Below are 26,024 nucleotides of genomic sequence, written 5' to 3'. Positions count from 1 at the left end.
GTCTTCTTTTCTCCACTGCCTTCCTTTCCAAGAATCTAATTTGCACATCTCTCCCTTGACCATTCTATAATGGAAAAGTTTGTTTGTTCATCCACTTATGTGGTTGAGTACATAAATACTTTATCAAGTACATCCCAGGCAATTATAAACCAGTCCTGTAGGGAGTGTGGATATACTTCATGGTAAAAATTCTGTCTAAACATTCATTTTTAATTATGCCAGATAGATATATTTTTTTCCTACAAGTTCTGTTGAAAGAGAATTAACTTTAAAAATTATTTTAAAGGACAAGTACCTTTAGAGAAATTTGTATCTGTGGAACATGGTATTCTTTTACTCACTCAACTGCAAGGTGACAAGTTTATGAATGTGATTGTCTTATCTTTTATCCTGTGATCACCACTCCAGTAGCTTTCAGCCCCCTTGGCTTTTCATGCTCCAGATAAATCCTAGCTAAAAGATCAAAAAGGTATTTTTCCCAATAGTATTTGCGTGTGGGTCTGGGTGTTAAGAGGAAATGCTACTCTTCAAAAATTTCTCTTTTCCTCTGGAGAAATTTGCAGGCATTGCCTCTGACCACACACTGGATGGAAAATTATGATGCATTATTTCAGATGGTAATGTTAACAACCTAGCATTAAGATGTACATGTCAACTGGGTTTTTAACATTACAGCCTGAAATAATCCATCAGAATTATCCATCCAATGTGTGGATAGAGGCAATGTCTAAAAATTTCTCCTGAAAAAATTTAATTCTCCAGTAATTTTTCTAGTAAAACGGCTGGGCAATTTTTCTAGTAAAACAGATGGTCTCCCAAACAATTTGTGATGTGATAACTTGCAATATTGTTCAAGTGCAGCTGTCTCTGCATTCAGAGTTAAATCCTTATTTTCAGGAAAAGTGACTCAACTGATTTGACTGAGCGCATTAACCTTGTATTGTATTATTTTTACTCTCTATTGAACCTTTTTTCATGACCATGTATCTACATGGTTATAACAGAAATTATCTCAACAATTATTTATTCTACTTTAAAATGTTTTTTTAAACTATTGTTCCATGTTAGTTTACATACTTGATCTACATAGAGTTGCTTAAAATATGCCTCTGCCATGCATTGTACTATAATTTGGGGAAAAAATTCACATCTTATTTTAAGTCACCAGCTGCTTTCTAAATACTGGCCATAAAATGGCATATTGGTAATTGCCATTAGACCCTGAAAAAGGTGGTGCATGAGTAATATTTATAGAAATGGAACAGAATCCTTTATATAACATGGAAAATGTTCTTCTAGAATCAGAAATTCAATTAGCTATTCAGTACCAACTCTGCATGCAGCTAAATATTTCAGTATTTAATAATAATAGAGAATGCATTGCAGCTTAGACATTTTTAAATATAACAGAATGTACATATTAAATGCAATTTCTTCTTGTCTATAAGGCATAAAACAACGAACTTTACAGTAAAGCAAATGCACTTAAATGTTCTTAATTATTGCACACAAAGTTCCCAAGATAGAGAATGAAGTACTATCTTAAATTATGCAGAAATTGGCCATATATAATAATTTTCCTGTTTGGTATGCATGAAATAAACCTGAGTACTATCTATATAGCAAGCTTAAATAATTTTCGTTTTAATGAGACAAAATAAACTATGTTTCAATGTTTTTCCTGTCTTAAGTAAAAATATTATAATGTGTGTATAATCTTTTAGGGTTGAGGCTGTAATTTGTCCTCATCCAATTGCCCTAAGTGGGAGAAACTATTCTCATTTTGCAGCATTATAGTGTATTAAACAGATAAATGGGAGTTTTAAGCCTCTGCAAAGCTGAAGGTAACAATGTTACCCTCAAAGTATACCATAATTCATTTCCTTTTAAGGTCTTTGAATGAAAAAATGTCTGCAATACATGGGTTTATGGGTTATAGGTGACACTGTCTATGGAGTTTCTCAACATCCAGGTCATGGTTGTCTGAAAGGTGCTTTTTGAAGAGGCAACTGGAGTTTCTTGTTTTTCTTTGAAGATGTTTTGCTTCTCATCCAAGAAACTTCTTCACCTCTGACCGGATGGTGATCTTGGATGAGAAGTTAAATGTCTTCAAAGAAAAACAAGAAACCCCAGTTGCCTCTTGAAAAAGCACCTTTGGGATATAGGCGGCACTATTTCATATATTAGTGACTGTGGCACCTTTTATGTTCTATGTATTTTAAAGAAAAAAACTAAGATTTTAATGTTGTAAACATATTTTAGTGCCTACAACTACAATTAATATGCCAACTTTTGCTAACCGCACCCTGAAATTCAAAGACTATAAGAAAGGACAGTTAGGAATTCCTGGCCATAGTTTTCTACACCCAAGCTTGCCAATAGTTTCATTGTTGTCACTCAGATCACATCTTTTGTAACAATGAATGAAGAATTTTAAGGACCTTCTCCAGTCACACCATTTCTCTTCATTGGGCTGATCCCCACTTCTATCCACTTCCAGGATTCTTTCTTTATCTGGACAAGCTGTTGCATTTTGACATCTCAAAACCTACCTCATTGTAGGTGTTATTCTGGGCAAGCCCCAGTGTCACAAGCAGGGTTGTGTAATCTTCTATCAGGCCTTACAAGATCTTTTTTTTTAAAAAAAGACTGTATTCAAAAATATTTAGTTGCAAGGGCCACTTTTTTTTAAAAAAAAATCTTAATTTAAATAAATGGTCATCCTTAGGAATTTGTCCACAAAAACAAACAGGGGCTTAAAGATTCATACATAGAGTAGTTTGAAAATCTACTTATGTACTATTAAAACTGCCATTGTGTTTATATTTTTCTGTTTGAACCCTCAATTTACCTTGTGGTGCATTGTACCACAACAATTTTTGAGTCAAGGTACCTAAAATCCACTAAGTTACTTGAAAAATCCAGGAGCCTCCTATGAAACTGAAATGCCCACATTGTTCAGACAGTTTTATTTACAATGTTGTGGCTGTTGCAACTACTCCATGGTCAAGTAATCATGATTTCTAATGCTCATGTTTAGTGAGTTACAATGGCATTGAAAAAAACTATGACATTTTTCACACTTATGAACACTGCAGCATCCCTATGGTTACATTAGCAATATTTGGACTCTTGGCAAATGGCATGTTTATGATGGCTGCAGTGTCTTGGGGTCATATAAGCCCCTTTTTGACTTTCTTGCAAGCAAAGTTAAAGGGAAAGCCAGATTCACTTAACTGTGTTACTAACTTAACTGCAGTGTGTCACTTAACAACTGTGGTGAGAAGGGTCATAAAATGGAACAAAACCCAGTTAGCTGTCTTGCTTAGCAATGGAAAATTTGGGCTCAATTGTGCTCGTAAATTAAGAACTACCTGAAGTATGGTAGCAATTGCCAGGCAGAAATCAAATTAGGATTATAGAAATGTATAAATCGTTTTGCCAAAAGCCTCTCTTATACAAAAAGACAAAATAGATATCATTACCAAGGAGGAATTGAACATACTGCTAGTTAAATTTGTTTTTCTTTGAGACTAAGATAAATCAGATTGCATATTTGATTTCTCATTTACCATTACAACCACACTATGACTTTCAGCCAATGCAACTGCAACCCATCAGACTGAAAAATTAGACCAGACGAAGTAAAGTCACTGGGCAGTCCAAAATGTTTACCGCATGAAATAGACAAGCAAATACTATTATCTTCCTCCCCAGTTCTGCTGCATTAAGGCAGTTTAGTTATTTGAGTTCTTGGGAGGAAAAACAAATATCACAAGAGTCCACAAACAGCCATCACTCCCATAGTAAAAATACAGTAACAATAAACCAAATACCTGTTGCTCTTTCAGAAAATCTAAAAACGTACTGTTATAACACTCTCCCTAAAGATAGGATAGAATCAAAACATATGACAATCTCAGAACAGATCTGGGAAAGGAAGAAAACCTTCTTAGTGACCTAAACCATCCACCTAAAACTAAAAAGGAAAAGGAGTCTTAATCTGCAAAGAGGGGGATTTGTTTTGCACCCCTTAGGTTTTTTAATACCTTAGTGAATAATTTATTTTATTTTATGGGGTACTGAATTGGCAGGCAAAAAAATTCTACTCTTACAGTCTGCCAGCCAGGCCCTCATGCCAGATGACAAACTGCCAGCTCAGACATTTGAAACAAATGTTTGAAGAATCTCCTTGAGAGAGCTGCTTCCTTGAGCACGTAAAAGAAGAAATTCGCAGACGCCAGCCATCTCTTTGCAGGTGGAAGAGTTTTTGTTCTTGTGAAAGCAGACATCAGACCACATGGCGAAAAGGAACAAAAAGGTGTGTGCCAAGGGAGGGATTGGCGAACAGAAGTAAAAAGCAAAGATCTCCATCCAAAAGCTTCTTAAAATGGAATTTCTAGCTAACAATCAAAGAGGAAATTTGGTTCGAGGCCAGCCTTTTCTCTAGAGAAGGGAAAAGAAAAGAACACTAAGTACTACATTAGACTTCAAAGTTTGAAGTGTTATTTGTGTTCCTCTTTCCTCTTTTTTTTTTTAGACTGCTCTGTAAGCTGTGTGTTTTTGTAACTCATGTAACAGCAAAATTTTAAATTAAGGTTAGACCAACGTCATATTGTTATTGTGTTTGCCAAGCACATGCATGCATGCATGCATGCATACATACATACATACATGCAATTTATTATTTTCTCCCCCCCCCCTCCCCCGGTCTGCCTGTTCTTTTTAGAAAAATAAATTTTTGAATCTATTTATCTCTGGTGAAATTACTCTATCAAAAGGAGGAATGTCTGATCTCCCCAATTACAGTCTTCAGTTCACAGGGTCAAGAGATGGTTACATGATTTATTTCAGTTAGTCTCATTTTTCCCCCATTTAAATTGCCCCAAAATGACCTAGGACATGGTAACCCAACATTTCTCATATGCTGGAGTTAGAGGTGGGATACTGGATGGGTGTGAAAGGGTAATCTTGCACTTTATGAGAGTTCATCAATGATGAAAATATTGCAGTATAAGTTGAAGAATAGATAAAAATGGAGTCTGAAGAGAGAACAGGCAGAGAAGCATCAATCTCTTCACCAAAGAACAAGATGCCCATTATTACAACATTATAACAAAGCAGGAAAAAAGTTTTCCTCCTTTCTCCTCTAAGTCAGGAAAGAGAGGTGGAATCTTAACCATCCAGGCACAGAAGAGGGAAGATGGTATGGGAGGTGCAGATATGCTATCAATCATGCATGCCAACAAAAATCATTATTAAAGCTGAAAATAAAAAGGGCAAAACCGCCAAACACAAACAACTGTTGTACTGTTAGCACTTGAAGGGACTGTAATTTAATGTTATATGAAATTTAAAAATAAGATTTTTCTAATTTTTGATTCCACAACTGAGATCTTTAAATACTAAATATGCGGAATGAAGATTTGGTATATCCTATTTGGCAAATCAGTGAATCCAGGCTTTAAGACTGAAATGAATTCTTCAGAAATTATTATTTCCTGCTTATTGGCCCATTCAAAGTATATTTTAAAAGGCACTGACATTATATTTAACAGACAACATATTTAATGTTGGCATTGTAAACAATTTGACAATTATCTCGCATGATCTTGTCCAGTGATAGCTTCATTTAGGTTTGGAATTCTTGCATGCATCAGTGAAATCAGTAAAATTTTGTAAAGAAATATCATAGCTAAGCTTTGAAATATGATATTAAACTATATTCCTCCACATTTAATTTGTTATCTCATGAACAGCTTTGACTGTACCAAGACCGAGGACACAGCAACTTGACCTAACTGGAAAAAAACGTTCTCTAGTGATTTTAACAAATGGATCCAATATAAAAAAAATTTATCATTTTTTTAACTTTTCAAACTTTTCCATGAATATATGATGTTATTATATGACTCTTTTTACCACTGTTAATTATTCTTCTTTTGTCACGTATAGTTTATTTTGATCACTAGAATGAGTTTAGGTTTCCTTTCTCCACTGTATAATCACTTTCTTCTTGTTGGTGGTCATGTGGATTTTTGTCTTTTACTGGTAACAATGAAAATGGGAAAGAAAAATTGTCATTCAGCCATGCAATGGTTGAAAAAAACTCCCAGTTTTCAACGGCAGTGAGAATATGGAGGGACTGCAGTCTCACATTGACAAAGGGCAATGAACTACAGTATTCTAAATTGTTTTATCCAAATATACAATAAAGATCCTTTTTTAGTCCTGCTGCATTGTGAGTCTGGGAACCTTCTGCCAATTTTAAACCAGGTTGCCAGGCAAAAGATACCAAGGAGAATTTATGGATCTAGATCACAGAGCCCGTGCCTGGCAGCATCATTAATTTTCAGCTAAAAGGGAATTTGAATAGAAAGAACTAAACTGAACCGAGGCACTGCTTTTGACTAGAAAAGCCAAAGCCATCCATTAGCAGAAATGATAGATCAAAAGATATAATCAAGTATCTCTTAGAGAACTTACCCCCTGGCTCATTCTTAGAAAGCATTCTAAAGTAAATCCATTTTAAAAAACACAGAAAATGTGGATGTTCCCCTGAAAGAACTATGCTTTAAAGACTCAGGCAAGAGTCAATGACTATTTACTGCATGGAATAAGCGCTATTATACAAAACAAAAGCACCACTGTGGTGAGAAACTAGCTATATTGTGTTATGTAATATTTTTCTTCTTCAAGTGTCTATAAAGAGCAATGCACTGCAAGAGCAGGTTGGTCTGAAAATAAAAATATTACTGGAAAAGCAGGTATAATCTTTCTTACAAAACAATGCAGAAAATCTATATAAAGTGACAATTTTTGTTTCTTTGGGGTATTTCTTTTTATAGACCATTTATATGCATTGATATTAAATATTAATATTGAATACATAACAAAAAGGTGAAGAAGAACTTGTGGTTACTGTGATCAGTCCCATTGCTGACATCCAACCTAAAAATTTTCTAAATGACTTATCACTCTATACAGCATTTTTATCATCCATTCATATGATGATATGTGATATATGTTTTTGCTTATTAGACCCATTTTCCAAACAAGTTTGAGTAGTACAATGTGAAATCAAGTCAGATGCTCTCACTTATGCAATAGCAAAGCTGGAATGCAATCCATAGAATCACAAGACAGGGTCACAGCTAGACATGGCTGAGGGTCACAAAGAATGCATTGAGAAAGGTTTGATGGGTATCATAGACTCATAGAACAAAGATTTGATGGAACATATCATAGAAATCGTTTAGCTAACCTTGCCCATTTCAGGAATCCACTTCTATAACATCCCTGATTGATCATCCAGATGGTTGACAATATTTCTAGTGTCCTTTGTTTATTCAATTTGTTTATTCAAACCGTCCATAGTTGCTACCATTACAAAATGTTCTAATGTCTGACAATAATCTGCTGTGTAATTGAAACCTATTTTTTAAATCCTCTCTTCTGGAACAAATCTGAATAATTCTGCCCTATTTTCTATTATATGACAGCTTCTTCAGATACTTGAAGACAGCAATCATATTTTTACAAGTTTCTTTTCTCAAAATTATATACATCCTAAACCATTCCTCATCATTTTTTCCTTCCAGGTCCTTAATATTTCCCTTCTGGACATATTCCAAGTTGTCAATGTCCTTCATAAATGTGGTAGTTGGAACTGAATACAGCATTCTAAGTATGGTCTGATCAGTGGAGAATATGGAATAATAGTTCTTCATTTAAACTCTATGCATATGTTAATGCAACCTACAATTAAATTTGCTTTTTTGCAGCTGCATCACTCTTTTGACTCATGAGTGAACCCTAGAAACCTAGTTGAGGTTTTCTTTTTTGTTTGGGTTTTTTTTTTTGCATGAATTGTTATTTAGAAGAGTTTCCTTCCTTCCCACATCCTATTCATGTATTTACTTTTTACCCAACCAAATGTATTTGTCCCTACTGCATTTCATTTTACTGAATTCAGCTCATTATTGAAGTTTTCCTCTTATCTGTCATTAAATCATTTGCAAATATGTTGAAAAACATAGGGCCTAGAAGGTAACCCTGCAGACATCAAGAAATATTTCCCTCCAGCTAGACACGGAATCAGTGATGTACACTCAATAGGTGAAATAACTCAATCAAACCTGTATCTATTTAATAATAGCACAATCCAGCCCACATTTTGTCAACTTCTTCTCTAAGTCTTCATGAAAAATCAAATACACTATGTCCAGCACTTTCTAACTTCAAAATCAAATGTTATCAAATGTGCAGCCCATTTTCATAGTCATCTAAATTGGTCATGTCTTTTTTTTAAAAAAAAATCTGCTTTTGCCTCATGTATTTTTTATAAAACTATGCTTTTGCTTTCCAAGCACAGACTTCGTTTAGGAATGCTTATAAATCATCTGTATAATAATCTCTTCCAGTGATTTGCCGTAACCCAAGTTTTCTTTTTCTCTTTTCCTTTTGAAAAATAACATTTGCCCTTCTCCGATCCTCTCTGGCACTAAGCCTGCTCTCCATGATTTCTTAAGAAACACAGAAGGATCTCTAGGGTAACAGTAGTATTAGGAACTGGGAAAGTTCACAAGTTGCATTCTTTTTCTCAACAAGAAAACTATTGTTTCAATGGGCCTGTAGCCATTTATGTCTCTAACTTGGCTGGAACAACTAGGCATGTGCTAAGAACGATTAAACAGAAAGTAGGTTAGTTTGAACTAAACATGGATTGTACCAGCTTTTTCTCATCATATTCATAATATAGCTCTAAAGCTTGCCTATATGATTTGTCTAATTTCAAACTTACCACTTCATTATTATGGTTAGTTTCACAGGGGGACAAGAATATTAGTATGTAATTATATCCTTCAAGAACTGAAAGGCTCGTTGTTTCCAAACTCTCCTCATTTAAAGATGAAAGATAACGAAGGCAATTGCTGAGATTGACAAGCTACTCTTTGTCTCCATATCACATTTTTTACTTTTTAAATAAAAATAGGTCGCTTGTTCACGATTTCAGAACTCCACTATAAGTAGACTGAAAACAAACATAAAAGATGCATAACTCCCAATGCATGGTTAAATCTTCCATAGTTCTACATAAAATTCTATTAATAAGGCATGAGAATTTTGCAATAAAAGCCTTGTCTGAAAGCAACTTTGCAGCCCTCAAGATAAATTTATTCTGAGATTTCTTTTTGTAGATCATATCCTTTAGATTACAAGCCTGCTAGTAGAGACAGTCTTACAACTGATGTCTGCAAGCTATACTACTTGCAGGGTTATACAGCAGGGTAAAATTCTTAAACCAAATTTAACTTTAATTTGTGATTCATAAAGAATATATTATTTGATTACATGCTTGGCACTATCCCGTAATAGATTTGCAGTTTAGATTTTTTTTAAAAAAGTTACACAAAAAACTTCAGCTTCTGACACAGTGATTAAAAATTCCAGACAGTATCAATCTTAAACTTTTTAGTCAGGCTTCTCTGTAGTGGAAGAGACAGACTCAATGGCAGTACAGATGCCCCATTCTTGGTATACTTAGACAGAATTGACAAAAACAAGCTTATCTGAAACTCTTGGAGATTATTTCCAGCTTCTATGGAAAAACTCCCAATATTTCTGACTTTAGGCCAGTTTTTTAACCTTTTAACAAATGTTAAGTGATATATACTCTGTGTGTGTGTGTGTGTGTGTGTGTGTCTGTGTGTCTGTGTGTGTTGTGTTAATTCTGAGTGATAGATATATGACTGATGATAAATAGACAAACAGATAAACATATTGAAGTAGCTCCACATTCCTCCCTGAAGCAAATAGTGTACACTGAGTTGCTCAACAGTGAGATGGATGGTATATAAATTTAAGAAATTAATAGAGCAGTTCCAATTTTATCTCCAAAGTCAGCTAGGAAATGATGACTGTCACCCAATTATTTTCTAAAGCTGAGTGCAGACCTGGATTTATCCAGCACCATAATGATTACACACCTTATCTGTTAAGAGTTCTCCTATGTACCAAAGATATTGAAGTTGATTTAATCAACAGAAGCTCATATCTGATTTGAAAGATGAAAATCTCAGCTACCATCAAAACAATAGTAGTTATGGTTTTGTAGATATCGTCCCATATAAATCCTATATGATTGGTTAGTTCAAAGACAAGCACCTTCAGGTTCGACCAGAAAAAAATTATCTCTAAAACCTTGATGAAATTCTGAATGACAGGCATGTTTCACACATCATGGTTCGTTTAGTTTATCAGACTGTAAATTTTAAAGTGTGGTTCTCAGTTTACTGTGATATGTAAACAAAGCCAGTTGTGGTTTATTGAAGGAAACAGTTAAGCAAAACATGGCTTAACAAGATGTTTTAATTCATTGTAAAAAATTATACTGATTCAGTTGGAATGCTATCGGACTTGGAATAAAGTAGATTCTTCCTAAGAGAACACAGAATGGGGTTTTCTTTTCCCCTGTGCCAATTTGAGCAAAGTTCATTGCAAATAATCTAAACAATGCATTGAGCTTATATTTTTGTTGATGGCATTCTATTTTTATCTCTCTATTTAAAGAAAGAAATATGTATGCTAAGTGTCAGGGATTTTTTGTCCGACAGCCCTGTCGGACAAAAGCTGATTGACAGATTATTTTTAAAAATACAACTATATTTTTGTATAAAAGCCAGCAGCTTTTCATCGTTTGGAAGCGTAAGCAAAAGTCTATGCATAGTAAAATATTTAGAAAGTTATATTACTTACAAAGAACTCAGTGTAAAATAATTATATGGCTATAGAAAGAATGGTTCATAACCTATTGTCCTCAATACACACCAGCTTTCCTCCAAATTATTGGAGAAAAGCGGTAAAGCTATCAACTTTCTTCTGTGTACGGTAGACTGCAGTAGATTGCAGTATCAACTTAATGTCTAAGGCCCCAAATAGATATTATGGGGACATGTGCTGCAGTATTCAGCATGCATATTCCAGTTAATAAATAATTTAAATACATTGGGGGGAGTCACTTCCAAGTCACATGATTGCATGAGGTTTCATGCCTTTTCTCTTTAATCTCTCCTCAATTTTACCAGTTCAACCCAATATACGTTTTTTTAACCTAGTTAGATTTCAACAGCATACTCAATAAGTAACCCCATATCTTGCTCCTACACCTTCTCACGCACCGTAAACTTCTATACAAAAATCAATTGTTTTATGGTTAGTTACCTTTTATTTAATAGCTGTCTTGTCCATCAAGTGAACATCTGGCATCCACATAAGGAGTCTTAATAGTACAAAGTAATTTGTTTACTAATCTTCAGCAAGAAGTTCATCTGCCAGTAAAGAATGTAGTCAAAATCTTTTCATTACCTTTTACAAAGTGCAGGTGCTCAGGATCTTCCACTGGAAAGAGTGGCCACAAACCAGTAAGCAGAATGTCTCAGCATCAACAATGCTTATTCATGAATTGCCCTCTCAATTGCCATTTGCAGTCCAAATCCAAATGCCACGGCTTCTTAACTCAACAGTAGGTAAAATGAATGACATTTTGTAATTTGTCAGAACATGACACATAATCTGTTCACAAGGCAATGGAAATAAGATTTTATATAAACTTGTGGCATAGTCATAATGAATCCTTCTAACCAGCTCTGATGATATATATCCACCCTAATATGTTACAGTTACATAATTTAATATGTGAAAGTAATATCACTGTATTAATATTTGGAGGAACCATCTTTGGTCTTAAAGGATAGTATCAAGTTCTTCAAGACTGGCAAACTCAGGAAACAAGAACCACTTGGATTGCAGGAAAGATCTTTATTGCTAATAAGATAATATACCAGAATACTGAATCCAAAGTCATTCTCCTGTATAATGTATACCTACTAAAATTTGGGTGAAGTTACTTTCTTTCTAATTCTTCCCCTCTCTTCTGGACTCAAGAAACTCTTCTGCAATGGCTCTCTTTCTGTGTTTATGACAATTAAACATGGCCAACTCACCACAGCCAACTCGCCATGACAACTTGCCACAGCCCAACTCACCACGGGAAAAATCACCATGGCCAACTCGTCACAGGACAAGAATTACACTAATATCAAAGAAATGGTGGAATACAATCATTAAAGAAAGGATACAAAAGGAGGGACAAAATAAAATGTGACTGACAAAAATTTAAATAATTTTTAATTATTTTAAATAATTAACTTAAATTGTTGAATTTTCCTGTGGCAAGTTGTGCCTTGGTGAATTGGCCAAGGCAAATTGGCCACAGCAAGTTGGCGGTGGTGAACTGGCAGTGGTGAGTTGGTTAGGACAAGTTGTTCCATTTCACTCTTTCCTTCCTTATCTGTTTTGCTGTCCCTCTGTGTTCTCATGGACTGTCAGGCATTCCATCATCAGTAGCAGGACAGGGAAACTCTTTAGATGAGATGGGTAATCTATCAATAATCTATCAGTAACTATTTTTGAACTCTAACTTCCAGCAACCCAAACTCCTCATCAATTATGAGATATGTTTAAAGTTCAAGATCAGCCAGAGGGCCACAGATTGCCAATCTCTCCTAAAATAAGAATAAATATTGCTATATGAGCCACGGTGGCACAGTAGTTAGAGTGCAATACTGCAGGCTACTTCTGTTGACTGCCAGCTGACTGCAATTTGGCAATTCAAATCTCACCAAGCTCAAGGTTGACTCAGCCTTCCATCCTTCCGAGGTGGTGAAATGAACCCGATTGTTGGGGGCAATATGCTGATTCTGTAAACCACTTAGAGAGGGCTGTAAATCACTGTAAAACAGTATATAAGTGTAAGTTAAGGGCCTTCAAACTTGGCAAGTTTAAGACTTGTGGACATCAACTCCCAGAATTCCTGAGCTAACATGACTGGAGGAGAGGTTCTGGGAGTTGAAGTCCACAAGTCTTAAAGCTGTCAAGTTTGAAGACCCCTGGTCTAAGTGCTAAGTGCTATATTCACAATAAATAACTGGCATTCTTTGTAAGGAATTAATGGTTGTCCTTTGGATAAAGCTATAGAATAATTTCACTAGTATTAGTACAATTTGCAATTGATGATCATATGTTGGTTGCTAATGGATTCTACTAATCAGTTCCATTCTGAAGGAACTAAATGAAACTTGCTTTTCTGAAGAAGGATACATAGTCTTATTTCATGCTTAGCATTAATCTGGCAATAGAAAATATAGGAAATTTTAAAAATCAGAAATATTTCTTAATTACTTTTTCCTTCTCCTAATTAGATGTCATCTAAATACAATAAACAAAAGCCAGTTCTGATCCTAAAACAATGGTGATATTGGAATTTTAGACATATGAAGCTCAACATCTTTTTGAGAGTAGTACCATATAAATATTTTCATGGATATACATTTTATATCTGAAAATATAGAATAAGTATAGATGAATGCAGACAACTGAACAGAAAATCAAAGTTGGATACAATAAAAAGACCATTTTTGTAATAAAATTGCATGATCCAACCTCTATATAGTTACTATCCTTCAATGAAATGTTGTCAGTCCAATAAATCCAGAATTATAGTTCAAAGAGTAGCACTGTAGCTTCAGTGCAAGATACATGTTCAAAAGGGAAAGCATATATAATTCCTTGCCATTTCTTTTTGACATGGAGCTCATCAAATCTAATTTAGGCTCGAGACAGCAAAATGAAAATTCTCCCTTCTGCAACAAATTATTATACATCAAAGAAATGAATTGTGCCGCTAAAATGATGCTAAAAGTTATAAGCTGGAAAATAATAATAAAAAAAAAAATCCATGTCTGAAATTACTAAAAACTTCTGAAGAAATAAGTTATCGGTGATTGCTCATCACTCCTTTGAAATTACTCAAACAGCAGACAGAATAGTACTGAGAAATAAAGAATGGAAATAAGAGTACATGCATACTGAGGCTAAGGCACAAAGTTTTTTTTTAATAGGAAAAGTGTTCTGCTGAAAAATGAATTAGCCTACATTTCTTCCTAAACTTCTTCCACTAGGCCATTGCATTGAGTTAGGTTCCAAGTACAGACAGCAGCATCTTTGCAGCCAGAGCCATCCCGGTTGACATACAAATTAAATTTTCCGGAAATAGATAAAGATACTAGTAATTTTCCAATTTGAAAGCCTAACCTAGGAGTGTTAAACTTGCGGCCCATGGGCCGGATGGATCACGTGCTAACCATGCCCACCCCCATTTGAGCAAAGGAGAAAAAGTCATGATACGTCACATGACAAAAATGTGATCCATGCGTTTGACACCCCTGCCTAACCTTTTGTTTTTATTTAAGCTTCTATAGAATGGATCTACTGTACTCTCATTCCTAATTTTACAGCAAAATATAACAATTTCGGACGGAGTAGCCTTACTGGTCTGTTGTCATCAAAAACAAAAATAGTATCACATTAAAAGGTATCATTTTTTAATGAAATAAACTTCCATGGAATACAGCTATTTCATCAGTTCCACAGGATATATCCAAAGTGAATATCATATATTCATTCCTGGCTTTGGGAGAAGAAAAAAGAGGAAACAGAGAGTTTAGTTTAGTTTAGTTTAGTTTAGTTTAGTTTAGTTTAGTTTAGTTTAGTTTAGTTTAGTTTAGTTTAGTTTAGTTTAGTTTAGTTTATTGTCATTGCACCTCATACAATGAAATCAAACACCGTCTTCAGTGCACATCATGACCATGAAAATAAACACAAACACACATCCTTCACACTTCACACATTGAACCGGAAACCCCCAACACCACACCAACACTGTACTATATAGCAGAATTCAAAAGAGCTACTGCCCTGGGATAGAAGCTGCTTATCAACCTATTTGTCCTTGTTTTTATTACTCTGTACTGTCTGCCAGATGGTAATAGTTCAAAAAAGGGGTTCCCAGGATAAGATAGATCTTTGAGAATGTTTTGAACTTTCTTAAGGCAGCGGAAACTATAAAGCTCTTCCAAGGAGAGGAGAGGACAACCAATGATCTTCTGGGCAATGACATTAACCTGAGGAGACAGGTTTGAAAAGACATATACAAGGGGAAGTGAATTGTAGACTATGAAAATTGCCTATAGATAATGTCATAATATATAAAGAAATTCATATAATGTTATTTCTCCCTTTTTTGCTTCATGCTGTCCAATCTTATCTGCCGCTCAGCCTGAATTCTCTACAGAATCGCTGCAATCATGTACTGGAGACAATCCTCTTATTTCTCCCCCTATCTTCTTCTATAAAGCATCTTTGTATGTTTGTCAAATAACTATTTGCTTTTAATACAGTTGGATAGACACCAGCATCTTTAACATACAGCAAAGAAAAAGTTCATACGTCTATCACTTTTTGTAAAAGACATTTGTAGCATGCAGCAATGAATTTAAATAGAATATTTCTGGAGATAAAATGAATGTGAAGACTTTCTCATCTGCATTTGAATATGCAACATATTCATTCAATCCAGACTTACCTAATAAAAATACTGTTGTATGAATTCTGAAAATAAACCAACAAGCTCAAATACCAGTTTTAAACAGTTTTCAAACAAAACTGATATCCAAAAGAATTGCATTCCTCTTCAAGTTTTAATTCTCTTAATATAGTCTTGCTTTATTTATATTATTTTTTTATACTGCAAAATATCAACAAAAACTTTAAATGTCTGCTGTCTGTATCATTTTTTATGATTGTGCCTGTGGACCACCTTATTCAGTATTCCTCTGTTGTAGGATAATGATTCCCTGTATTTGCTAAATATGTGTAGAGTTCTCCCAAGATATTTTACTGCCTGACATAAACAAAATAATGCTTGCTCTCCATATTGAAAAGCTACTGGACTAATAGCGGAATATTGTTTGCACAATGAGGATGAGAGATTACTATGCAATATATAGATTTCCCATTTTCCAACAACTCTGGGCAAGTTAAAAAAAATTAAAAAGTGTAAAAGAAAAAATGAGATCATGAAAGCCCCCTCACCGTTATCCACATATAATCAAAACAATGGGAGAGGGGAAGCCAACCATCAGGGACCCAATTTTCACCCTGCTTCTGAATTTGTCTTTAATAGCCTCTTGATCATGAACATATACAGTGAGACGTTCACAATTATATTGAAGCAAGACAATTTGGGTTGTGCAAAATAGGCCATCCCTCAAGCTTGCTATTTTGCCATCTCGTTACAGTATACCTACTGCACATGGCTTGTTTTACATAATGGTAGGGTTGCATGATTAAATAGTAAACATTGTAGATGTACATTCAAATTAAGTCCTTTCAAAAGAAGGTTGGCATAAACAGAACACCTTTCTTCAAAAGATTAAAAGAGGCTTGTCCTCTGCAAGTTTCACACGATTGCTTCAAAGAATGTCCTGGTTTTTTTCCATGTGCATGATCACAGATGTATAGATGAGGGCAGCCTCTGAAATAGAAACATGAGTCTTCCAAGGTATACATCTGCTTTAATTCTTCAGATAGATGTATTGTATCTAATATACAGTACTTTATGCAGCATTTTTAAAAGATGTAGAGGCTAGTATTTATGCCATATAGAGGTCTATTGTTTAATATTTTGGGGAACTTCTACAGGAAGTATCACAACATAGTGTCACAGAGTGAAAACTTCTTAAGTCATCAAATGTCCACTCTGCTAAATGCAGCTCCTTTAAATACCTGTTTCTTATGGCTAAACTGGTGAGGCCAGAAAAATAAATGTCTCTACCTACTCTTGACCAACTGCCTTTATACCTTGCATATTTTTAAAGACTGAAATTTTAAATCAAGTTTTTCACTGGATGTCATTTTGAATTTAATTGGCATTTTGATTAGGCTGATTATATTCTACTGAATATTATGGAACTTATTCCTAAATATCTGTGTTTCCAAATAATATATATATGGTACAGTCATTCCACTTCATTCATTAAATTTTATGGAAGAGGTACAATGTTCTTACTTCCTTTGCATTTTCTTCACCACAGAAAATCAATTAAAAAGGAAAATACGTAACAGGAGCCATCAAAGTCTTTAAAATAAATGTAGACACTTGAAAAAACATTACCCATGTGTGGATAGAACTTTGCAAATTTGAATTGATCATTTGCATAATTTCATAATAGTTGTAAAATACATTATGTGGCCACCAGAGGGCTTCATTAGGTTTTCTAGAACAAGACGCCTTTAATCTTCCATTCTCTTTCTCTGTTTACTGTTTATTAAAATTCTAGAAAAAGAATTATATGCCTTCTTTTCGTCAGGATGCTTCTGTCATTACTATCCTGGTCATTTATGGCAATTTGAAACACAATATAATGCCAGAATTAAAAATGCTGTCTGGGGAATCCTGGAAGTTGAAGTCATACATCTTAAAGTCACTATGACTGAAAAGCACTGCATTAGAGCACAATCACCACACAGAAAAACCTGCCAACTTTTTCTAGAAATATAACTGTGGATCTATGATGCTCTCTGAGCTTGGTTATTTGGTTGCAGATATTTCATTATCCAACTAGGTAACATCATCAGTTATCTTACACTGATGATGTTACCTAGTTGGGTAATGAAAAGTCTGCTCAGAGAACACTCAGGACTCCACTGTCCAGCTCTGAGCTACATATATTCTCTTTCATTGTTAAATGCCTAATGCTAATTCAGAACTGAACAATAAATTAACTTCACAAGCAGGTTGATATGCTTCTTTTCCTTCTCTTTGAATCAGAAGCAAAGACTATTTCTATAAAATAAGTTGCTGCCCTGGTTTACCAAGAAGTCAAAGTCCTATGAAATGATTTCATACAGATAGTCCTCAACTTATGATTGCAATTGAGCTCAAAATTTCCATTGCTAAGCAAGACAGTTAAAATGAATTTTGCCCCATTTTACGACCTTTCTGACAGTTGTTAAGTGAATCTTTGCAGTTGTTAAATTAGTATCAGAGTTGTAAATTAAACCTGGCTTTCCCATTGACTTTGTTTGTCAAAAGGTGAATTCTATGTTCCCAGGACATTGCAACGGTCATAACTATGAACCAGTTGCCAAGCATCCAAATTTTGATCACATGACTATTGGGATGAACCAATGGTCATTAAGTGTGAAAAATGATCATAAGTTACTTTTTTCAGTGTCTTTGTAAGTTTGAACAGTCACTAAAAGGATGGTTGTAAGTGTTGTACTGCTATTTAGATACAAGACTACTGCAGACTGGAATCAAAATTTGACAATTATATATTTGTGTCGCATACATACATATCCCAAAATAACCTGAATGATTAGAAGAATTGATTTGAAACATAACTTTGAAAGCAAAATTGTATTTCAGATCAGAAACTTCTCTGCTTTATTGTGTCTTTATTTTCTTCCTCCTGAAGCATTTTTTGTTAGGCAAAGAGTCTTTTCTCTCCCATCCTAACTCTCCAGCCCACATTTTGTGCTCCTGTGTCGATGTCTGTTTAATTCGATTTGCCTAGCTAAAGATTTCCCAGCAGAGGGCGGAGACATGGAGCGAATTCAACCTGAACCCAACCTTACTTTTTAATACCTTTAGCTCACACTTGCTCCGCCCACAGAACTGCAAATCCCAGCAGCCGGCAAAAGGAGGAGGAGAAAGAGCCGTCAGGCTTTAACTTGAATACGCCGACTCACGGCTTTCTTTGACCGCGATGCCTCTTGGGTTGTGTAGTTTCCAAAAGGCAGCGCCTCGGACAGAGCCGTGGTGCATCTCGGGAGATGTAGTCGGGGCGGCCTGACAAACCAGTGGCGGCCAGGGATCGCGCCGCGTCCAAACAGCTTCCCGCCCCTCGCAACAGGTTTTGCGCGGCCCCTTCCTCGTCGCCTCTTCGGGAGTGGGAGGCGGCGAGCTGCCAAAGGCGAGACGAGGCAGGCAGGCGAGCCAAGGAAGCGACCAGCTGCTGCCCGCAAGGTAAGGGTGAGCCAGCGTCCGGACGGAGAAGAGGACCTCGCACTGCGGCGGGAGGGTGCGCGTGCCTTTCTCTACCAGGGATTGTGCGGGATTTTGCCCCGGTCCCTTGCAGCCGTCTGCTTTCGCTTGCTGCTTGCTTTCCACGGACTTCGCGCTCCCCTCCCAAGAGCGAAACAATTGCTTAACTTACAAAACATACTTATAAAACTATGGGGAAATTGTCCGGGCACTTTAAGACTAAGAGCTGTGCTGCGGCATAAACTTTCGTGGTTTCGACCGAGCATCATGTGATGCGCGAATCCAGGTTGGTAAAGCTATTCAGGAAGGCTTGAAGTGAAAATTTATTTTATTTTATTTATTTATTTTGATTTGTCAATCAGATCAAAAGTAAAGTACATTTTCAATGTGGAGAGATCTTTTCCGTCTTCTTTATAAATGAGACATATAAAGTATGTTTATCTTTATGTTTTATATATTTATATTTTTCCAAACTAAATATATAAAATTGTATTTGAGGAAATGGGCGTTACTGCGGGATAGTCATACTGTGGAATTAATAACCACAGTATGCTTGGCACTCTAATGTCACTGTGGTTCTTTCACTTTTCGTGGCTTCCTTATCCAATTCCTAGTTGTCTATAAGTTGAATCTGTTGATGTAATTTGATCTCCCACAGTATTTTGGGAGCTTGTTGTCCAGCCTGGATTTGTCCTAAGACATGCATAGTCTTTTTAAAAAAAAAAAGTTTTGCGAAGTCTGTGCAATATATTTATTGTTGAGACTGCCTGTCTCTTCTTTTCTTTTGACATCTGAGATTTCATTGGCTTTTTAGACTGTCCCATTTGAATTGATGGCTATTTTGTTTGAAGAAAGAAGGAGTAAATAATCTTACATTTTCTTTTAAAAACCATGAGATAACTTCTAGGCTTCTAGATTTTAATTCTATTTATAAACAATTATTTTGACAAGTATTCTTCACTTTGGTATGTCATATTTTTCTGAATTTGCTGATTGAAATGTTCATTTCTCAGCTTAATTCTTTTGATATTTGAATATGTAAGTACTCAAAATTATGAAGTAGCTTGCCTGATTCAGATAATTTCTGAGTCTCCTCATAGGTACAGTTCATAGATAGTTTCTTATAATCAATACATACCTTTTTCTCATCTTTCCCTTCCAATTGATAATGTTATATATTTTAGTATCCATTTGGTAAAGTTATGTTTCATCTTGTAAATTTGGTTTGAACAAACATTTTACATGCATTTAAATGTAAACATGTATCCCACAAATCTAGAATATTTGCCTTGAACACTAAATACAGGTACTGGCTTTCTTTCCCATGGTTTATCATTTTGCCTTTTCTTTAACTTTAAGATGACAGGCATCCATAATTGCACTAACATTTGGGGGGTGTTATAATGGATCCTTCTATCATGTATTATCTAGGAACCACATTTTTCAACCTTTGCCACTTGAAAATGCATGGACTTTAACTCCCCAAATTCCCCAACCAGTTTCCTCAAATTGCTAAGATTGGAAAACACTGAGTTAGAAAATCATAGACGATTTGTGAAATTCCTGTATTATTGCAATTACTAACACAGTAGCCTCAGTAAATACTGCTTTTGCCACTACCAAGGTCTTTGATCCACTTAGTTTTATTTTTGTTATTGCTGATTCTTTCAATTTAAAAAGAAGAGACTACAATAGACATGCTGCAGAGTAAAGTAGAATGTTTTTATTATAGAAATGCATAGTCTTCAAAAACTATACAATGAATGCATACACTTGTTTATTTAGAAGGCTGTCCACCTAATCAGTGAAAAAGACATGCAAGCTAGGGTGGTAGAGCATGCTCTAAGAAGCTGGATAGGGTGAAGAAAAATACAGTCACAAGTTTGCTTTCTCATATCTCCTGTTTTGTAACAAGTCACACCCACAGTGACATCCTTCCATTGGCAGTCATTTTATTTGAATGCCTAATGTCAACCATGCAAGAGCCTCATGACTGGAGTTGCAAAGAAAACAAAGTAGTAACTGAGTGAATAAATAAATTTATTAGATTCCAAATACAGTATGTCCACTCGTTCAAAAGGTTAGAAATTCACACTGTATTGATTCTAGCAGTTATGAGCAAAATTCATTGCTTGGTTTTTCTAGGTCCAAGACTTTAAGATGTATCTTAAAGTTGCTGAATTTTTTCTTTTACAGTATTTCTTTTTATATTTAACAGAATTAATGATAAAGTGCTTTATGCACATAATTCTACCTATGCTAAAGTTTGATTTATAATTTTCCTGTAGAAGTTTCTGCTGCTTTTCTAGTAGCCTTCAACCCTTGAAACCTACTTCATCCTTGAGAACCTTTCAAGTGCCCAGGACTATTAAATCAATTCCACCAGACAGTTTGATTCTATGAACCCAGTTACTTATTTATTATTACATTTTTCTTTGCCTTCATTTTGTATAAGTGAAGGAAGCATACATGTTTTCCCCACAAAAATAACCTATGAAGTAAGTTGGGTTGAAAATATGTTGATGGTATACAAGTAGTATCAGCTCTTGAACTTCTAGTGAAATAGTGGTGAAAGGTGATGATATGTAGTAAAGAGGTGGATTTCCAGGAGGGAGGGGTGCATTCCAGAGGAGTTAAAGGCAGCATAGTCCAGATACTATGTGTGATTTTAAAAAAAAAAAGGTGAAAACTGCCCCTCTCCAGTATATCTTAAGAGTATATTGTAGATACAGATACCAGAGTACTCAGTCCGGTAAGATTTTGCCTATAGGTATGAAACAATAAGGAGTTCAGCTTGAATAAAATTACCATGTGTCATTCTTGATTTTGGGCCAGACAGACACAATTGTACTTTTGGTTTTCTGTTGAACAAATTTTATGTATGAAGTTGACCACAATTATTATTTTACTCAGTCATGGTTTTAAAAAGTCTAACCTCTGCATATTTTGTCGGCGTTGTCTTCTTGATTACCACACTGGAATGGAAGGGTTGTTTGGGTTTTGTTTTTTGTTTTTTTTGGGGGGGGGGATAAAGTTACCAGCTGTGCATTCTCTAATTCTCTTTGCTCAGCATTGGTCTTAGGAGTGATCTATCATAGAAGTATGCCTGAACTCACTAAGTTTTATCAATGGCTCCATCTGAAACATTCAGTACAGTGCTGGAACAATGCATAATCAACTGTAAGGCTTCTTAACAAAGCAGTCCTCATTTTTTATGTTCCTGGTGAATACTTTGGAAAGCAGTATAGGTAATCCACATTTACAACTGCATTTGGACTGAAATTTATGTTGCTAAGCAAGGCAGTTGTTCAGAGATTCACAACTGTGAGCTTTTTGCCATGGCTGTGAAGCAAATTATCACAGTTATTAAACAAATTATGCGGTTAAGTGAATCCAGCTTTCCCCATTACCTTTGTTAGTCAAAGCTGGCTGGAAAGATAACAAATGGTGATTACATGATCTCAAAATACTGCAACCATCATAAATACATGTCGGTTGCCAAGCTCCTGAATTTTGATCACCTGACCTGCAGTGGACATAAGTATGAGCACCTATCATAAGTCACCTCTCAGTGAATTTTAACTTTGAAAGATTGCTAAATATATGGTTGTAAGTTGAGGTCTACCTGTAGGTTCACATTTCAAAGACCAATTTCTTTCTTATGCTATAATGTTCCTGTGTAGCCAAATGTTCTACTCTAAATTGGGAAGCTGTCCAAAAATTTATACTCTTATTGTTAGGTGTATCTAAACACAGCTGAGAACAGCACACAGTGCCACGTTCACGTCTACATTCCCAGAGTTCCACTTGGCTTTCTTGAAGGAGGCAGACATATGATAGCAATTAAAATGGCAAAGTTAGCATAAATTACTTTTCACACAGAGTGAGGGTGCAGAAGAAAGAGGAAGAAGTTGAAAGAAAAGGGACAATTAATAGAGTAAAAGAAAGTGCAAGATCTGCATTACAGTATGAGAAGGGAGGTTACAAAGAAGAAACTGAAATGACATGGTTCATTTTTTAAAAAATAATGATAATGATAAAGTAATAATAAAATTACTTTTGTGTCAGTACAGTTCTCAACTTAGGGCAAATATTATGTAATTTTGTCTGTAATTAAACAATGGGAGTAGTATGAGCATTTTCAGTGTTAGGTGGAAGTGTGGGGTGATCCGATTTAAAATATTGTATATAATTTAATAATGCTGACATCCAGCGCATATATGTTACTGGGATGGCAATCATGATGGAAAATACAAAGGCTGAAGTTTTTGTTCTTTTAAAAATATTGCTATAAGCTTAAAGCATAAAGACATATTAGATAATATTAAATTGTACTGTATTGATATTTTCAAAACTCAAAACTTTCCTTTGTGCTGGATAAATAATAGTTCTTACAGTGAAATGAGTTTTAGGAAATGGCATTCCATTTCAGATATATTTTTTTTAATGGCAAATTTCTATACTCATCAGCTGGTTGAAATAACTCTTCTGTTATTTTTTATTATGCTATGGAAATATATTTGGAAAGATACAGGTATTACATTTTAATATCCTTGTCTGCTTGCCTTTAGTAAGCTTTGGTTTGAGGTTCCTAGTTTTTATACATAACTATTAAAATACTTTATGATATTTAATAACCTTAAATTATACTCTGGATTTGTAGAATTATTATTTAATTGTATATTTTTATATGTAAGGTTCCATACTTCTTTGTCATTTAATTTGACATTTTGCTTGAAAGGACATTATTCTGGAAAATTGAAATACTTTTAAACTTTCTTTATCCTTCCAGGTACCTGTGAAAAAATATTAAAACAAGAGAATCATTTAAGCTCAACAATTTGTGCATATATAAACCTTCTAATGAAGGATGACTACTCCATATGTTCCTGTTCCAATTCCTATAGGAAGTTCTACTAGTTTTACCATAAATAGAAATCAAAGAAGATCATCTCTTGGGAGTATTTCAGCATGTTCAGATTCTCCAAAGGGACAGTTAGAAGAATCATCTCAAAGTAACTTTAAAAAAATGAGTGTTCCCGATGAGATTGGTACTACTTCATGTCCTTGCAATAGTCCACTTGTTAGAACTAAAATGTTAGGTATTAACACCTCCTTGGAATATTATATTCAACCATTGGAAACAACTGAGCAAAATACCTTGGAGAACTGGGAAGATCGACCCGCTACTCCTACAATACTTGGTTATGAAGTAATGGAAGAGAGAGCAAAATTCACTGTAAGTTGTAATATTTTGTATTGGGAAATACAAATTGTATTACATTATTCTTCTGAAAATTGTATTGCATTATTTCATTTAATCCAGGGGTATCCAACCTTTCACCTTCCCCGGGCCACATTAGAAGATGAAAATTTGGTTTGGGCCGAACATAAAATAAAATAACAGTAACAATACCTGATCATCCAAAAAAACCATAGAAAACATAGTTAACATATTAAATTTATTTGGAAATGAAGTTAGTGAGATGTTTTTATTATTTATTATTAATTATTTATTAAAAATTATTTATTTTTTATCACGGTTTTTTATCACGGTTTATTTTCCGCCAAATTTTGCGGGGGAGAAAGCTTGCCTGCCTCGCGCCTACCTCTCCTCCTGCAAATGGCCCGGCTGGATGAGGCAGGACTGGAAGGCAGAAGCAGCAGCGGTGGCAGGGGCAGAGGCGGCGGCGGGGGCAGAAGCGGCGGCAGCAACAGCAGGAGGTGGCGCTCTGACAGCGCCCGCCTTTTCTGTTGTTGCTTGGCCTGGCGCTCGCCTCGCCCCACCTCGCGCCTGCCTCTCCTCCTCCTCGCTGGCTCTGGCACGAAGGTTGGGGTGGGCACTGGCCCGCATTATGAGGCGACCTGGGCCGCATGCAGCCCGCGGGCCGCAGGTTGGACAAGCCTGATTTAATCATTGACGTTTTATAAATGTGAATACAGCTTCCTAACTGTAAGGGACATTTTCTAGTGACTCTTAAATTGCTTCCTACGTCAAACTGCTGCATTTGTGTAAAATTTACTGGTTTCAGCACAGTTCTTAAATATCATACATGCTTTAGCTTTGTATATTTTAATCCTGTTCAGTTTTACCTACATGGGTAATTTTAAGCATGTCTAGATTTACATAAAGTAATATTAATTTTTATATTCTAAGGTTAAGCTGATTTTGTAATGGAGATAGTGCCTGATACATAGTTTTCATTATAATTTGCAACCTTATTTCCCTTAGAATCAGCCTCACAAAATGCATTTTTGAATAGGCAGAACTTTGCTTTTTTCTTGCCATCTTTTTTCGCGAATATAACCTATAAAAGCTACATTTTGAAGAAAACATCTAATGCAAGTTGATGAAATGACAAACACTCTCCAATCTTTTCTCATTCAACACAACAATATCTTTCAGAATTGAGGCATGGATAAGGTGTAAGAATATATCCCAGGAAGCAAGGACTATAATTAAATATCCTTCAGATTAAATATAATTTAAATAAATGCTACCTGTATATAATTTGCAGCAAACTGAAGTGCTTATGAAATCAATTTTTAAAAGTACTGGCTAACATCATTAATTAGTTCATTTTGGCTAGTAGAAACCATACCTATCCTGAACTTGTAGGAAAAAAATCTTTTTTAAAGTTCTGTAAACTTAGCCACACCTGTTAGTTTGGTTCCGTAAACAAAGAACAGTTGTGTGAACTATTCAATAATTGCAGTGAAATATGAGAAGCCTGCTACATATGCTATTTCCTGAAACTATTTTAATAAGGCTTTGTCTTTTTTGTTTTTAATAGATTTACAAAATACTTGTGAAGAAAAATCCAGAAGAAAACTGGGTAGTTTTCAGAAGGTATACAGACTTCTCCAGGCTTAATGACAAGGTACATCCATTTAAATAGGCCAATTTCTAATTAATATTACTAATTTAATATTATTCCTGTGTTTCATAAATTTCTTTGAAAAATTAAAGATAAAAGAACACATATGAAAATCAACATAAAAGATTGCATGAAAATATGTGTATTATTTGCCATAAAGACAATTGATTTAAATGCTAATTTGTAAAGATCTATAG

At 35.1% G+C, this 26,024-nt stretch overlaps 1 protein-coding gene across 3 annotated transcripts in view; it reads left to right on the top strand.

Annotated features, from left to right (window-relative positions):
* The first annotated feature begins 18,711 nt into the window (after window positions 1–18,711).
* The window catches only part of SNX16 (sorting nexin 16), a 31,330-nt gene continuing 24,017 nt past the window's right edge, over window positions 18,712–26,024 (top strand). For all 3 annotated transcript variants that reach the window (XM_087931463.1, XM_087931461.1, XM_026706025.2), the window contains exons 1-3: window positions 18,712–18,931; window positions 23,742–24,188; window positions 25,744–25,830. In XM_087931463.1, coding sequence (XP_087787589.1) covers window positions 23,820–24,188; window positions 25,744–25,830 — 456 coding nt within the window. In that variant the 5' untranslated portion in view covers window positions 18,712–18,931; window positions 23,742–23,819. The remainder of the gene's footprint in view (window positions 18,932–23,741; window positions 24,189–25,743; window positions 25,831–26,024) is intronic.

Source organism: Pseudonaja textilis, chromosome 3 (genome assembly GCF_049901715.1).
Source record: "Pseudonaja textilis isolate UNSWEBS1 chromosome 3, rPseTex1.2, whole genome shotgun sequence".
Lineage (NCBI taxonomy): Eukaryota > Metazoa > Chordata > Lepidosauria > Squamata > Elapidae > Pseudonaja > Pseudonaja textilis.
Note: the sequence above shows the minus strand (reverse complement) of the source record. Positions and strands in the feature narration are given on the sequence as shown.